We start from the raw sequence: 17,746 nt of genomic DNA on the forward strand, positions 1-17,746 counted from the left end.
TGCCCTATTCCTGTCTTGTGATTATCTAGAGTATGGAGAGTTTTGAAATCATTTTTATCACCATGACTACATTCTTGTGATTCTCTAGCAATTTAGTGTCACTTTCATACACAAGCTACAGAAATAATTAATTTTTGTTATTCTTAATTTCTTAGTTAATAAATTTATTGTTATTTATTACATAATATAATTCATTTATGCCAATAACTTATTTATTAATTTATGTTATTTAATCTTGGATTTAGAGTATTGAAGACCTCCCAAGTGCTTCCAGAAGCCAATAAAGGATCATTTCAGTCTACTTCACGGCTAAGGAGTAACCCTTAAGTACCATGGCCCAAAACCTGCAAGCAGAGTTGTCCTGTCCAGTTTGCCTGGATTTTTTCTCCTGTCCCATTTCTCTCTCTTGTGCACACATTTTCTGCTTTGATTGCATCCAGAATTGGATCCTAGAAAACCATGATTTTAGAGCGATGTGCCCCTTGTGTCGAGATGTGGTGAAGGCACCTCCTTTGGAAGAATGGCAAGTGAGAGCCATAGCACTTATCGCCAAGCAGCATGATAACCGACTGGTGCAAACTCTGCACGTGAGGGAGGAGCTCCAGCGTTTTCGGGAAGATGTGACCCTGGATGCAGCCACTGCCAGCTCCCTCCTTGTCTTCTCCAGTGATCTAAGAAGCGCTCAGCGTGGGAAGATCCACCACGACCTGACAAAAGATCCTAGGCTGACCTGTGTCCTGGGTACTCCCTGCTTCTCCTCCGGCCGACATTACTGGGAGGTTACAGTGGGAGAGGTGAAGTCATGGTCCCTGGGCGTCTGCAAGGAGTCGGCTGACAGAAACAGCAGTGATTTATCCCCTGAGCATGGCTTCTGGATCATTAGCATGGAGGCAGGAGCAATCCATGCTAACACCGACCTGGAGAGAATTCCTGCAAGCCCTAGCCTTCGTCATGTGGGAATTTTCCTGGATGTTGACTTTGAAGAAATCCAGTTTTTCGATGTTGACAATAATGCCCACATCTATACCCATGATTCTTTCTTCTCTTTGGAGCCTTTGCGTCCATTCTTCTGTCTTGAGCTCTTGGGAGAAGGGGAGAGTGGCAACATCCTGACCATCTGCCCATGAGAAAATCAGCCCTTCTTAGAAGCTTTCTAAGAGGTGAAAGAGAATTTTCGCCTGAGAAAGGTCAGCATGACCGAGGAAGGAATAATGTGCTACAGTGCAAAGACTTGGTAAATTTTTAAAGTAGATTTTGTAGACTTTGTAGCAAAACAATTTTTGGATTTTTGGGGTAAATTTTGTAGAATTTGTAGCTAGGTAACTGGGGTCTTTGGGGATGTTAAGTACTCTAAGCCTCAGTTTTCTGGTCTCTAGATGGGGATAGTTGTATGTCAGTCAAACACCTGTGGTAATTAGACAATACTATGACTTCGTCTTATAGTAAATAACAAGTAGAGAAATATTAGATTGTAAGTAAAGTAGATATTAGGTTTTGTGGATAGACAATATCTTTTTCATTATTTCAAGCTATTTTGGGTAATTGCTGATAATGTCTGAGGAGGAAGAAAAATTAAAAAAAAAATTAAAAATTAAACAGCCAGTGCGAGTTATTTTTTCCCTTCCCTTTCCAACTTCACTGGGAGTAGGAGATAGCCATTTTCCGCTTCTTATTCTCGTTTGATCTCTACAACTTTATTTCAGGGGACTCATTGCCCTTCCCTAACACTGGACAAAGTTTCAGGATACAAAATAAATGTACAAAAATCACTTGCATTCTTGTATACTAACAAGAGTCAAGCTGACAGCCAAATCAGGAATGAACTCCCATTCACAATTGCCACAAAAAGAATAAAATACCTAGGAATACAGCTAATTAAGGGAGGTGAAAGATCTCTATGAGAACTACAAACCACTGTTTAAAGAAATCAGAGATGACACAAACAAATGGAAAAACATTCCATGCTCATGAAAAGGAAGAATCAATATTGTTAAAATGGCCGTACTGTCCAAAGCAATTCACAGATTCAATGCTATTCCCATTAAACTACCACTGAGACTCCTCACAGAACTAGACAAAACTATTTTGAAATTTATATGGAACCAAAAAAGAACCTGAATAGCCGAGGCTATTTTTTAGCCAAGGCTAAGCAAAAAGAACAAAGCTGGAGACATCACAACACCCCACTTCAAACTACACTACAAGGCTACAGTAGTATAGTTTGTGTCACTACCAAAACAGCATGGTACTGGTACAAAAACAGACATATAGACCAATGAAACAGATTAGAGAACCCAGAAACAAGACCACATACCCACAACTATTCGATCTTTGACAAACCTGACAAAAACAAGCAATGGAGAAAGGATTCCTTTTTCAATAAACTGTACTGGGATAACTGGCTAGCCATATGCAGAAGATTGAAACCAGACCCGTTCCTTACATCACATACAAAAATCAACACAATATAGATGAAAGATTTAAATGTAAAACCCCAAACTATAAAAACCTTGGAAGACAATCTAGGCAATACCATTCAGGACATAGGCATGGACAAAGAGTTCATGATAAAGATGATGAGAAGCAATTGCAACAAAAGCAAAAATGGACAAATGGGATCAAATTAAACTAAAGAGCTTCTGCATAGCAAAAGAAACTATCAACAGAGTGAACAGGCAACCTAAAGAATGAGAGCAAAGTTTTGCAAGCTATGCATCTGACAAAGGTCTAATATACAGTATCTATAAGGAACTTAAGTGTACAAGAAAAAACCAAACAACCATTAGAAAGTGGCAAAGGACACTAACAGAAGTTTTTCTAGAGAAGACATACATGTGGCCAACAAGCAGATGAAAATAAGCTCAACATCAATGATTATTAGAGAAATGCAAATCAAAACCACAATGACATACCATCTCACACCAGTCAGAATGGCTATTATTAAAATATCAAAAAGTAACGGATGCTGGTGAGGTTGTGGAGAAAAAGGAATGCTTATATACTGTTGGTGGGGGTGTAAATTAGTTCAACCATTGTGGAAGCCAAAGTGGTGATTCCCCAAAGACATAACGACAGAAATACAGTACACTTAAAAAAAAAAAAAAAAAAGAAAAGGAAACTGACTGGAGACAAAGGCTCTGCTCTTTTCGTAGGAAGCAAAATGACGAGATGTTGCTTTAAGGGCACAAATGATCTTAAACTTCAACTTTCAGATTTGCATCCAGGTGAAAATGTGAAAAATTCACATTAACAGGTATCAAGTATTTGTCACTTTCTGAGACATGTTACTTAAGCAACATCCCAGTTCTATGGCCTCCTCACTTGGTTCTGAAGTAGCATTGCCTGAAGATTGTTTCTATTTTCTTTATAAGTTTCCTCAGTAATGAGGGAGTAATTTCTGGGATTAGTGACCAGATCCACTCTTTACTGAACCTGTGGTCTCTTAGTGTGGGCAGATTATCTAGCTGTAAATGTTCTCCCTCAACAAGTGAAGACATTCCTTTTTAAGAAATTGCATTAGGGAGCAATTGCTTAGGTTTGTGGACAACCTTCCAAATCAATAGAAAGGTGAAATGAATCTGTATTTCTTCCTAGGAGAATGATTTAAGTATCAAAGACTAAGAGAGGGCTTTGGAAAAATGGAAACATTCATGCCAAAAGCATCCTGTTTATGGTTTTGCCACTAAAGTTAACCACAAATTAGGATTGGAGGTTTTATCCAATTATGTTAGAAAAATTACTTGATTCAGTCTTTGTTCAGTTGAAGGAGTTGTGCTCAGTTGCAATGATCAGCTAACCTTTGTTGTAGCTAAAGTTAAACTAATTTTAATTAGTTTTTAATTGTTTAAGATGACATTTCAAATAAAATTTTTATTATTTTCCTATAAAAATGTTCTCCCTCTTTAAACTTTATTTTTCATAAATACTTATAATCATTCATGTGCTATATGCATATTTTGTGATTTTTTTGTGCTTCAGCCTTTTTTTTTTTTTAGAAACTGGTATTTATTTTCCATTAACCTTATTTCTATATTGCTTAAGAGCCCATGCAAGGGCAACTTAAGACCATTCAGTGGTTGTTTTTACCCATTCAATGGCCTGAGACTGGAAGCTCAGACCAGTCTTCCATGGCAGGCTGAGCACTCCAGTTTTCAGTAGGGAACTGCTGAATAGTCACAGAGGGTACCTGCACGCCTTCAGACCAGTCTGCAACCTCGGGCTGCGTAGCAGCGAACTCAGCAGCTGAAGCAGTCCATTCACCCTGAAATTCCTCCTTGGTCAGAGCCTCTTCAGCAGCAGCCAGCTCTTTTTTAATCTCTTCAGGATCTCTGTAGAAGTAGAGATCAGGCATGACCTCCCACGGGTGTTCACGGGAAATGGTGCCACGCATGCACAGAACTTCCTGAGCCGGCATCCACCGCATCAAATCCACTGAGTGAGCTCCCTTGTTGTTGCATGGGATGGCAATGTCCACATAGCGCAGAGGAGAATCTGTGTTACAGAGCAGTGGTAGGTAAGTTAACATAAGATGCCTCTGTGAGAGGCTGGTGGTCAGCCCTGGGGTCAGTAACCACAAGAAGCCATGGCTTCCAGAAAGCTGCCTGGATCTGGTTAGTGAAGGTTCCAGGAATGAAGCGGCCAACAATTGGAGTGACTCCAGTAGCAGCAGCAAACTTCAGCACGGCCCTCTGGCCGGTATTCCTGGAGGATATAACACTGACATCTGCAGCGTTTTCAATGGCAACAGTGGCGTGAGCTGTCAGCAGAAGCTTCTCCCAGGTCCTCTTCAGATTTATGTTGTAGATGCCATCACTTTTACTTTTACAGATGTACTGTTCCATCTGGAAGTCAAGATTGGTGCCACCTAAGTGGGTTCGTGCTGCAAGGACATCCTCCTCCTTCGTTTGCAGGACATCAAGGGCTCCGGACATTGTGAAAGTTTCCCTTTAAGTTACGAGGGGGATCCAGAACAACGCCGTATGGGCCCCTCTGTGTACCCACAGAAAGGCTTCAGACTTTTTTAACCAGCTAATAAATGCATGGGGTCCAATATTTAAAATGCCACATAATGAAACTATTTCCTGACACTCCCCATTTATTCATTCTTCCCGAAAATGACTCCTGTTACCAATTGCTTGAGGATTCTTCCAAAGGTATTCTATATGTGTATATATATGCATGTATTTCACCTATATATACATTTAGTACTGCATATACATTATTTTGCACATTGTTTTCGCTTGAGGAGATTGACTTCAAACAGTCTTTTTTCAGGACTCAGATAATACTTTTTGTGTTATATTTATCAACTTAGTCAATTCTGTGCAAACAATTCTCAATCAGATTCATAAGCATACATTTTCCCTTAAGTTTTTCCAGGAAGTCATTAACCTCTCACTCCAAAATGCATGACATCATAGCTGTCATCAAAGGACTTCTAGAAGATCTAATTACTACAAAATAACAGTAAAATCAGATTGACCTCAAACCCTCGATCTTTCAAAAAAGAAATAATTTTGTTTTTCAAGCATTGTTATCGGGTATAGTAAAAATGATTTTTTGTTTGTTTATTTTGAGACAGAGTCTTTCTCACTCTGTCGCCCAGGCTGGAGTGCAGTGATGTGATCTCAGCTCACTGCAACCTCCACCTCCCAGGTTCAAGCAATTCTCTTGCCTCAGCCTCCCAATCAGATGGGATTACAGGTGCGCACCACCACACCCAGTTAATTTTTGTATTTTTGTAGAGACAGGGGTTTGCCATGTTGGCCAGGCTGGTCTCAAACTCCTGACCTCAAGTGATCTGCCCGCCTGGGCCTCCCAAAGTGCTGGGATTACTGGCGTGAGCCACCGTGCCCAGTCTGCAGGTTATACCTCCTTAATGTTACAAATTGATGAAGATTAAGTAAATAAACCTCAGCAATGACTACTACATATATTTAAACAGATCTGCTTTTGCGTCTCATAATCACTGAGCAACCATTTGAGCTTTATTCTTCTTTTCTTCCTTTTTTGATAATGCTGGCAGAAATGATAAACTAATAGCATCTGACCTTCACAAACTAGGCAGAGTTTCAAAAACAATGTGACTCATTACATTTGTCCGGATAATTTTTTGAATCCCCATATTTTCTCACGTTGGCACAATTTTGCTTCAAATGCATCATGGGATAGATGAGACAACAGGAAGCGATAGGCTTTCCCTATTCAGTGAGTCAGGCAGTAACCAAGCGATTAATGTGGATGAATTCAGGGCTCATGAAGGCATCATTTCTCATCAAATGGAACTGTACCCTGCTAGAGGGAAGTCTGAATAGGTGTGATCTAATCCAGAGGTTCCAAGTGATGTGACCCACAATGCTGTCACCACTACCTCCCTCTTTGCCCTCGCTAACGACCTAAGGTGTGTCCACTGTGGAAAAATCTTTCTGTTACTGGAAACGGATCTCCATCCAGACTCTAAGAGAGGGTTCTTGGACCTCGTGCAAGAAAGAATTTGAGGCAAGTCCATAGAGTAAAGTGAAAGCAAGTTTATTAAGAAAGTAAAGGAATAAAGAATGGGGGCCGGGCACGGTGGCTCACGCCTGTGATCCCAGCACTTTGGGAGGCCGAGGCAGGCGGATCACGAGGTCAGGAGATTGAGACCATCCTGGCTAACACGGTGAAACTCCGTCTCTACTAAAAATACAAAGAAGTTAGCCGGGCGTGGTGGCGGGCACCTGTAGTCCCAGCTACTCCGGAGGCTGAGGCAGGAGAAGGGCGTGAACCCGGGAGGCGGAGCTTGCAGTGAGCCGAGATCGCGCCACTGCACTCCAGCCTGGGCGACAGAGCGAGACTTGTCTCAAAAAAAAAAAAAAAAAAAAAGTTTACTCCATAGGTAGAGCAGCCTTGAGAGCTCCTGGTTGGCCATTTTGATGGTATTTTCTTGATTATGTGCTAAACAAGAGATGGATTATTCGTGAGTTTTCCAGGAAAGGGGTGGGCAATTCCCAGAACTGAGGGTTCCCCCCATTTTAGACCATATAGGATGACTCCCTGACCTTGCCATGGCATTTGTAAACTGTCATGGTGCTGGTGGGAGTGTCTTTTAGCATGCTAATATATTATAATTAGCATATAATGAGCATTGAGCACGACCAACGGTGACTTTCATCACCATTTTCATTTTGGTGGGGTTTGGCCGGCTTCCTTATAGCAAACTGATTTACCAGCAAGGTCTTTGGGAACTGTATTTTGGGCTGACCTCCTATCTTACCCTGTGACTAAGAATGCCCAACCTCCTTGGAATGCAACCCCATAGGTCTCAGCCTCATTTTACCCAGCCCCTATGCAAGATAGAGTTGCTTTGGTTCCAAAGCCTCTGAAATTTCATGTCTAATTGATGATCCCAAGATATTCACCCATGTATTCTCTGTCCTGGATGCTCCCCCTTCACCTCCGGCTGCCATTGCTGAGAGGCAGAAGCAGGAGAGAATAGGCTCTGGGAATCTGCTGGGCATTCATTCACGGAAACTGGAAGAATGGCTGGTCCTCTAAGGACACCAGTTCTGGTCCACAGGCCAGACCTTCTGCTAGCCCTTACCTCCTATGATGGTTACTTTCAAATGTTAACTGACTGGATAGCTTGTTAAACACCATTTCTGGTTGTGTCTGTCAAAGTATGTTTGTGTGCGAATCCGGGAACTGACTGGGGAAGATCCACCCTCATTGTGGGTGGGCACCATCCAATCAGCAGGGTGCCTAGATAGGACAAAAAGGCAGAGGAAAGGTGAATTCGTTTTTCCAAAAAGGATATTCTGGAACTGGGATGTCTCTTTTCTCCTGTCCACGGACATCAGAACTCCAGGGTCTTAGGCCTTTGAACTTGGGAACTGGCACCAGCAGTCCCCTGGGCTGTCAGGCCTTCAGCCTCAGACTGAGAGTTACACCATGAACTTCCCTGGTTGTGAGGCCTTCAGCCTTGGACAGCCATGCTACTGGCTCTCCTGGTTCTCCAGCTTGCAGACAGCCTATCATGGGACTTCTCAGGCTCTGTAATTGCATGAGCCAATCAATTCCCTTAATAAATCCACTCTCATATACCTATCTACCTATATATATATATATTAATATATCCTATTGGTTCTGTCTCTGGAGAACTCTAACTAATATACCTCCATCATGTGGGAATTTCCTAGATGCTGAATTGAGGAAAATGACATTTTTTTGATGTTACTGTTGGTTACGTCCCTATACAGTCAGTTCTTTTGCATCCGTTTGTTTGGATCAGCAGAAGAAGGCAACAGTGAGACCCCACCGAATATCTTCTCTTCTCTCTAGAAAGTACTCTAAACATATAATGCTGTGAACTTGGCAGGTCTTGTCATGTTTTCAGGATGATGGGATATGTATTGCATATTAAATACTCATTTCTGGATGTTAAATACTCAGGTTTTTAAAAAATCTCATAACCATTCTAACCATGATTCCAGATGGAACCCCTGCCCGCAGTCATTGCTTTTGTCTCTGCCACCTGTCTGTCCCTCTGGACAGCTTCCTTTCCTTCCTGGGCTGCTCCCAGGCAACTCGACAAACTTAACTTCCTCCCCCAAAACTCAGATTCTTACTTTTTACATAGAGTGAATTAAGTCTCTTTTTCTATTTTCTTGCCAGGAAAAAGCTACTTCAGTTAGTTGTGTTTTTAAATAACACCCCTTCCCACTTTGTGTAACACAATGTTTTAGGAGCTTATGCTTAAATTTTTGTTTTTTTTTTTCAGCCATAAATTGAGGCAGACTATTGTGATCAAGGTATTTTGTATTGGCTGAAAGGGTGCTTCTGTGGAGGGCTGGTGTGGGGGGCTGTAATTGAGAGAGTGGGAGGAGTAGCCAGGAAGAAAACTGTTGATGAGCATGGCTGGATGGGGGAGTCAGCCCAGCTGGAAAAAGGCCAGGACTCATGGAGAAAGGGCATGTGAGGGAGAGACATGAGGTGGAAGTTTATTGGCTTATATTGAGTTACTGAATGTTCTTTCTTCTTAGATCTATAAGAAAAACTGAGTAATAAATCCCCAAAAGGCAAATGACAAAACATTCTTTATTTTTCAAAAAGAACTTAGAAAACAAGGACAAGAAGGACATTTTAAAAATGTAATATAGACCATATTAAACCAATATTACGGTTGACAGTATTTAAGAGAAAAAGACAAATAACTAAAATGGCTATTAAAACATTTATTGAGCATTTACTGTGTGTGAGGCATTGGATTTGTTGCCTAACACGACTTATTTAATTTAAACCTCATAAAAGTCATATGAGGTATATATTCTAATACCCCTGTTTAAATTATTAGGAAACTGAGGCAAAGGGAGTTTAAATAAGTTGCCTAATTATTAAGTCTCCTCACTCCCTAAGTAGTCTATAGCCTAGAAAAGGTAAAAATAGACTGTGGATCTCAACAGTTCGCTCAGAGAGCATGGTCTCCACCATGGGGCAGATGTGGGGCACTGCTGTGCTTAGCAGTTTTATTTTCTCCTCCCCAGTCCTTGGTCAGCATCTGTAATTGACAATGACACACTCCTTCTTTCTTTCTTTTTTTATCCTCTGGACTTTTTATTGGCCTCCTGCTCCCTAAAGGGTCCCCTGCTTCTGCTGGCTTAAAGTCTCAGAACTTTGGTGTCGTTGGTCTCAAACACCACTTTGCCATCCACTATCCAGTGGGTGTTGGTCTTTTGGATGGTTTACATGGAGGTGCTGCTGTGCAGGGCATCACCAAGATTGAAGTCCTTGCCATATTCCAGCAGGCTGTGGTAGGTGGCAATCTCAGCCTCCAGCTTGACTTTGATGTCCAGCAGGGCATCATACTCCTGGGCCTGGTGCTGTCCCTCTGTCCAGGTCTGTGCCAGCTCTGACCTCAGGTGCAGCAGGATCCTGTTGAGCTGCACTATCTGCAAGGCATAGTGGGCCTCCACCTCCCTCAGGTTGTTATCCAAGCTGGCCTTCAGATTTCTCATGGAGTCCAGGTCGATCTCCAAGGACTGGACTGTATGTCTCAGCAATGTGAGCATCATCTCAGCAGCTCCAACCTCGGTGGACTGAGTGGGGACCACTGTGGTGCTCTCCTCAATCTGCTGAGACCAGTACTTGTCCAGCTCCTCTGGGCTCTTCCGAGACAGCTCGTCATATTGGGCCCGGATGTCTGCCATGATCTTGGAGTGGTCCTGAGATTTTGGGGGCATCTACCTCCACAGTCAACCCAGAACTGGCAATCTGGGCTTGTAGGCCTTTTACTTTCTATTCATGGTTCTTCTTCATGAAGAGCAACTCCTCCTTGATAGCCTTGATCTCTGTCTCCAGCTGCAGCCAAGTGACATTGGTGTCATCATTGACTTTGCAGAGCCCATGGACGTCGCTCTCCACAGACGGGCACATGGTCAGCTCTGTCTCATACTTGACTCTGAAGTCATCAGCAGCAAGAAAGGCATTGTCTATCTGCAGAATGATGCAGGCATTGTCCACAGTATATGCGAAGTTCTGAGCCCTCAGGTCCTCGATGGTCTTGAAGTAATGGCTCCAGTCTCTGACCTGCGGTCCCTTCTTCTCCAGGTGCTCCTGGATTTTGCTCTCCAGATTCCGGTTCTTGGTCTCCAGGCTCCTTATTCTATTCAGGTAGGAGGCCAGGTGGTTGTTCAGGCTTTGCATGGTCTCTTTGTTCTGGATGCTTCCCATTCCTGCCAGACCCCAGACCATCCCCTAAGCCAGGCCCCTGGACCCCAAGAGGCCCCTGAAGCTGGTGGAGCAGGACAGGGAGTTCCGGGAACCAGAACCCCGGGCACCTGCATAGACACTGGCCACGATGCTGACCAGCTGGGCACGTAGCTGGGCACCTGGACAGAGCCCAAGGACCTGTAGTTGGTGGAGAAGACGGACCGAGTGGTGAAGTTCATGCTGTCTGGGGAAGAGAATGAGGGGACAGGACTCAGGCTTTGCTGACGACCGACATTCCCTCTTTCTAAGTCCAGATACAGAGCTCCAGGAACCCACTAACATGTAATCAAATGGAGCACACAGGGAGCAAGTTATTTGCAGCTGGGTACTAAAGCATCAGGATGAAGGAAAGGCTGCTTGCTGCTATCACTGCTATTTAACATTGCTCTCTAGAGGCTAAACAAATTATAAGCAGCACTGTGGGATCCTGTTTGTATGGGCTCAGGACTGTTGACTGGGCCCCATCTCTGCATTCAGTGACGTCATGTTGCAGCTTCACATTGGTGGTGTTGGAGGTATTTATACTGGCAAACAGGCAAATATTACAATTAAAGCCTTTTTTCTTTTTCTTCCTTCTCTTTTCTCTTAATTTTTGAGAATCAGTTGTTAGACATTTACTAGCATGACACTGATTTATAGGCTAGCAATACAACTAACTATTGAAAAGAGGAGATCAAATGATCATTACTTAGAGAACGTATGAGTTCATACACTGAAAACCTTAGAGGGGAAACAGTTCTCTCAGAGGTAACAACATTTCTGTACAACATTGTTACAGACTGCTGATTCATTCCTTCGAGACACCCAACATTCCTCCAGCATTGGGTGAGTTTGCAGGTTGCAAATCTTGGTACAGACAGCATCTATGATTTCCATCATGTGGAGAAGGCTGATATCAAGGGAGAAAAAAAAGTCAGCATTTTGTGAGAGGCTGTGGTGGTGGGAGACTAACTGTGATATTTCATATCCCAGGTTCTAAAAGGCCTGGGGCCCAACAGTGTCCTGGCTTCCTTTGTTCTTTGGCTCTGCCCTGAGACACTGTAGTGTCCCTTCCTCTAAACTCCACTTCTTGTTTAAGCCAGTCCAATAAGAGGCTTCTTTCATTCCAGTCAAAATCAGCTTAACTAATAAAGTCATCTATTTATTCTTACTGAATCTACAAAGGAAGAGCCTCTAACTTCCTCCCTTGCCCCCATACTCTCCTTGCAGAAACATTAATGCTTTGCATAAGGATCAATAGGACTCTTCTTATAACAACCTCAACACAAACTAGTTATTTTCTCAAGTTTTCTGGAATGATATATTTAAATGTTATATAAAGTGACACTGATTTGTGGTGATAAATGTAATTAATGAAGTTGGGGGACAACACTCTGATGTTAAACCAAGGGATCTGATTTTAAAAACACTGATCTCTAAAAAGACAGATATCCCATTAAAAACAGGCAAAAGATTTGAATAGACATTTCTCAAAAGAAGACATACAAGGCCAGGAATGGTGGTTTATGCTTGTAATTCCAGCACTTTGGGAAGCTGAAGCAGAAGTATTGCTTAAGCCCAGGAGTTCAAGACCAGCCTGGGCAACATAGAGAGACCCTGTCTCTACCAAAAATTAAGAAAAAAAATTAGCTGGGCATGGTGGTGAACACCTGTAGTCCCAGCTACTTGGGAGACTGAGGCAGGAGGATCATGTTAGCCTTGGAAGTCGAGGCTGCAGTGGGCCATAATGGTGCCACTGTAATCCAGCCTGAGTAACAGAGTGAGACTCTGTCTCAAAAAAAAAAAAAAAAAAAAAAAGACATACAAATGGTCAAGAGGTATATGAAAAAATACTCAGCATCACTAACCATCAGGGAAATGCAAATTGAAATTACAATGAGATATTGTCTCACCCCAGTTAGAATGCCTATGATTAAAAAGACAAAAAATAACATGCAAGCAATATGCAGAGAAAAGAGAACTCTTACACACTGATGGTACAAATGTAAATTAGTACAACCATTATGAAAAACAGTATGAAGATTTCTCAAAAATCTAAACATAGAACTACCATACGATCCAGCTACGTCATTACTAGGTATCTACCCAAAGGAAGAGAAATCAGTATATCAAAGGGATAGCTGCACTTGCATGTCTACTGTAGACCTAATCAAAACAGTAAAAATATGAAATCAACCTAAATGTCCATCAATGAATGAATGGATAAAGAAAATATGAAAATGTGGTATGTGTACACAATGAAATATTGTTTGACCATAAAAAGAATGAAATAAATGTGATTTGCAGCAACATTGATGCAAATGAAGGTTGTTATGTTAAGGAAAACAAGCCAGACACAGAAAGACAAAGACTGCATGTTCTTACTCATATGAGGGAACTAAAAAACTTAATCTGATGGACATAGAGAATAGAGCAATAGATAAGAGAGACTGGGAAGGGTTGGTGGAGGGGAAGGGAAATGGAGAGAGCTTGGTTACGGTGTAAATATACAGTTAGATAGAATAAGTTCTAATGTTTGATAGCAGACGAGGGTGACTATACTTGGCAGCCATATTAAATATATTTCAACATAATTAGAAGAGAGTACCTGAAATGATACCAATACAGGCAACTGATAAACGCTCAAGTGATGGATACCCCAAATACCCTGGCTTGATCATTACACATTCTAAGCATGTAACAGACATATGTACCCCATAAATATGTGAAATATTATGTATTAATAAAATAAAAAATGACTGATCTCTGTAGTGATGATAAATAACTGACTGCTAGCCATGTCTTCATCAGCACTGCCCCGAAAAATTTGAGATTCCTTATTTCTAGTCCTCATTTTCTTATCGGCAATCAAACCCTCTCCTTCTCATGGAGCCTCCCCCTCATTCCCCACTCAAGGTGCACATTGGTGACATTCAAAGAATTTCCACCTCGGTCTGCTTCTTGATACTGTATCTAAATATATCTTCAGGTGTGAGCAAAGCCTTCTGGTTAAAGTTCATAAGCCCAGAAAACATGTTACCATCTCTTGGAATGGTGAGAAAGAAGTACCAAACAGACCGAACTTATAACAATTTTGAGAATGGGAAGCTGGAAAACCGTATGTTTTATATGGATTTCTGAAATTTAGAAAAAGCATCTGGGCTCTTTTCAGCAAATAATAGAAAAAATCAATACTTTCTCCTGGTAGAATTTTAATTATGTAAGGTAGATTTTAATTATGTAAAGTTTTAAACATACACATAATAGAGCATATAAACAACCGAATGCATCTATAACTCAACCTCAATCATTATAAACATGTGGCCTCAAAGTTATTATTATTATTATTTTTTTGTATACTAGGCAAAGAACTTTATTAACCTTTGTTTCAAACTTGATTCCCATGCTTCTTCGGCTTAATTAGCTGCAAAGAATGAATTGTGTATAAGCAAAAACTGAAATGAGCTGCAGTGTCCAAGGGGCTTGGGCTTAAAAGTATTAGAGATCTAGATTTTATCAGATCCATAAACAAAAATTTCTTAAAAAGCAGTCATAATATAAAATAGCAGCTCCCAGTAACTTCTTCAAGTTTTGTCTTCAGAAGTTGACTCAATTCAGTTTGCCTCATTCTTGGAAGCCTCATCAAAATTCTCCACAAGATCTGGAACTTCATCATCATCATCCTCTCCAGTAGCAAGTGGTGCTTTTCCATCCACAAATTGTTTGGGCAGAGCTTCGGCCAGTCTCCTTAAACTAGTCAGACTATCTGCACCAAGCTGGTTTAAGATGCTGGGTAGCATTTCTGTCAGCTGCTTCGTCTCAGCATGGCCTGTAATGGTGAAAGCGTTCGCTGCCAGAGATGCCTGAACTTTAGGGTTGTTAAAGTGGATCACTGTTCCTTGGTTTGTAAACATATTCACCTCTTCAATACCGGAGATATTGTTTACCCCTAACTTCTTTAAGGAGAACTGAAGTTTTTTATCATCTCCTGTGGCTGTTCTATGAACCACCTTCTTCTTTCTGCGAGCAGTTCCTTTCCCACCATGGCACTTGTGCCTGCAGTTTGGCGAGTTTTTCCTGGTTCATGATTGTTTCTTTCATCTTGTTGGAGCGAATAAGGGGCTGCGCAGGGGACTAGGGTTGGTGCTCAGGGGGTCTCGGGTGGACCAGCTGAGATTAGGCGCACACCCTCAAAGTTATTTTGAAGCAAATCCCAGTCACTGTATGCAGGGGCCTTTGAAAACAGTATGCTGACAATAGATAGGGCTCAAGGACAGTATCTCCAATTGAACTTTTAATGAACTCCCCTAGGCGCCAAGAAGGCGGGCAGATAAAGAAGAGCATAGAAACAAAGAACTGAGTAGAAGGTTACATCTGGGAAAAGAAAGTTTGTTTTGCATTGCATTCTTTCTGCTGACGTGGGGTTTATGGAGTATAAATAAAGTGAGGCGGAGGCTCTGAGCGCGGCCGCCATGTTCTCTGTGTGTCTTTGTCTTTTGTGTGTTCTTTCATTCTCCACCACCCCCGGCACGGACCCCAACAACTGTATCATTTCTTTTTTCCCTCCTCAAATATTTTCTTTTTAATGTTTTGAACACCAGCACTGAGACTCACGATTTAAACTGCCTAATTCTTTTGTGCTTTGGAAGGGACAGGGATGGCATTTCCCACCTTGGCTGAGTTAAAACTTTTTCTTGTAAATAAATACATAATTTCCTAGCACACACCGTAAATTCAAATGAGACCTAGTTTCCATCAAGGGGACAGATATTTCTGGGCACCCACTGTCACTGCTCCTCCTGAGGGCCGGGCTGTGGCTGCCACAAGGAGGATGCACCAGAAAGGCTTCCCTTCTGCAATTCACTGCTCTTCAGACAGGCCGAGAATCTGCTCCTGCCTGCCAGGGCTTGTGGAGTCTGGCTCTTGAGAAAAATCTTGCTGGGGCAGGTTCTCTAGCAGTACTGGCACTTTACCCTGAATGACGGTGAGCTGAGACTTCGTACAAACATTAGCTGGCAAGTTGATTTTGACACTCACCATCTTAGTGGATTTATGGAGTTGATACTATACTAGGGCCTTTCTCAGGAAGACCTGGATTCCCATCCTCAGAGAAGCTGAAAAAAGTGGCTTGGGCTACCTATAATTATGCCGACAAGGGAAAGAGAGACTGTGGGAGGTTTGCAAGGCTGAGCGGCCTGTAGTTTTAACTCGGACACTGGCAACCCAGGCCCAAACCAACTGTGCTAGTTCTTGTTAGGTGGAAAAGAATTAGATGGCAAAGGCTTTGATGTCACTGCTTTGGTGCTTGGCCTTATTTCCTGTTTGGAAAAACAGTTCTCTTTCTAATGAGGATAGAAAATGGGGAGGCCTGTTGTATTAGTCTGTTCTCATGCTGTTAATAAAATCATATCAAAGACTGACTGGGTAATTTATAAAGAAAAAGAGGTTTAGTTCCACATGGCTGGGGAGGCCTCACAATCATGGTGGAAGGCAAAGGAGGACCAAAGGCACATCTTATATGGTGGCAGGTGAGAGAGCGTGTGCAGGGGAACTGCCCTTTATAAAACCATCAGATCTCCTGAGACTTACTTTCACAAGAACAGCGTGGGAAAACTGTCCCTTGATTCAGTTACCTCCCACTGAGTCCCTTCCATGACATGTGGGGATTATGGAAGCTACAATTCAAGATGAGATTTGGGTGGGGACACAGCCAAACCATATCACCTCTAAAAGGCAGTAGAGTGGAGTTTTATAAAAACATACGGTCACCCACATTTTAGGGACCAACACCATGGACTTTATCTTGCTTACCAAATTCTTCACACGATAGAGCTCACTCTATGTGGTGCCTTAGCATCTCAGGCACCACAGAATCTTCACTGCTTGAAATTCACTTATGAAGTCTGACCAACAACTTTCTTTAAACAAACAAACAAAAAGGCATTTCTTCAACTTGAAATATATATATATATATATATATATATATATGAACAAAAATCCACCAACAAAACAAAAAAGGCAGTAAAATCTCAGAACTTTTGTGCAATGCTTCCAACCTGCCCATTTATTAAATAAACAGAACAGCACACCAACCAAAAGCTATGCAAGTGTCAGGCCACCCTGGGCAAAGCCCTGCCTGCCTGCTCATGACTACCCCAGCTCAGGAGCAGGGTGTGATCATGCTGGAAGAAATGAGAGACTTGGACAGAATATAAAGCATGGAATAGGAGGAAAAATTAAGTTAGATAAGTAGGTAGATTTAAAAAATTAAAATTGAAAGCTAAAACTGTAAAGCTAGTAGAAGAAAATACAGAAACTTTTCTTTGTGATTGGGCATGTACAAGGATTCTAAAATAAATCCATCATATAGAGTGACCTTGGACCATAAATAAATAATAAATCCTTCAAGTATAAACTATAAAGAGAAAAATTAATATATTTCATTACATCAAAATGAGCTGTTACCTGGCTACCTTCACTTTCTAGAGTCTGGAAAGGTGGCATTTTAGCTTTCCAGTCAGTGCTTAATAAAGGACAATCGAAAACACCACAAACAAAATTTAGGAATGGGGTTTCACTTGGAGAAAACGAAAACAAAACTTACGATAAGTGACAGTTTGAGAGAAGATCTATAGTGTATTTATCACCAACAAAGAATTAATATTTAGCATAATAAAATAAAATTTTATAAATAAGAAAAAAATAAAAAGTCAAGGATTATGATTTAAGACATACCCTAATGGCTAAAAAATGACATGCAAAGATGAATTGTTAAACTTCATTTTAGTCAACAAAATACAGGTTAAAACTCTGAGATACTGATTACTGAAGTGCAAAAAATTAGAACATTGCATATCAAATGCTGGTGGGACTGTGTGGAGATGGGAAACCTGGGTACTGCTGGGAGATATGGACTGGTATGGTCACCTTGGAAAGCAATTAAGCAGTACTTAGTGGAATTGATTCATTACTCTGTAGACCCTAAACACTATAGAAATTCTTACAAGTGTGCACCAGAGATATT

At 41.5% G+C, this 17,746-nt stretch overlaps 1 protein-coding gene and 3 pseudogenes across 1 annotated transcript; 1 reads left to right on the top strand and 3 right to left on the bottom strand.

Annotated features, from left to right (window-relative positions):
- Positions 1–245: 245 nt before the first annotated feature.
- Positions 246–1,737, top strand: RFPL4B (ret finger protein like 4B). The gene has a single exon (XM_015448424.3). The coding sequence runs from the start codon at positions 333–335 to the stop codon at positions 1,125–1,127; it is 795 nt and encodes a 264-aa protein (XP_015303910.2). The 5' UTR covers positions 246–332; the 3' UTR covers positions 1,128–1,737.
- Positions 1,738–4,059: 2,322 nt separating this feature from the next.
- LOC102133776 (small ribosomal subunit protein uS2-like) lies at positions 4,060–4,931 on the bottom strand (annotated as a pseudogene).
- Positions 4,932–9,632: 4,701 nt separating this feature from the next.
- LOC102130742 (keratin, type I cytoskeletal 18 pseudogene) lies at positions 9,633–10,922 on the bottom strand (annotated as a pseudogene).
- Positions 10,923–13,968: 3,046 nt separating this feature from the next.
- LOC102134167 (transcription factor BTF3 pseudogene) lies at positions 13,969–14,825 on the bottom strand (annotated as a pseudogene).
- Between the last annotated feature and the right edge of the window lie 2,921 nt (positions 14,826–17,746).

The sequence above is a fragment of the Macaca fascicularis genome, chromosome 4 (genome assembly GCF_037993035.2).
Source record: "Macaca fascicularis isolate 582-1 chromosome 4, T2T-MFA8v1.1".
Classification (NCBI taxonomy): Eukaryota; Metazoa; Chordata; class Mammalia; order Primates; family Cercopithecidae; genus Macaca; species Macaca fascicularis.

Excerpts from the sequence above, each read along its gene's own strand:
- RFPL4B (XM_015448424.3), top strand. The coding sequence starts at position 333 with ATGGCCCAAAACCTGCAAGCAGAGTTGTCCTGTCCAGTTTGCCTGGAT.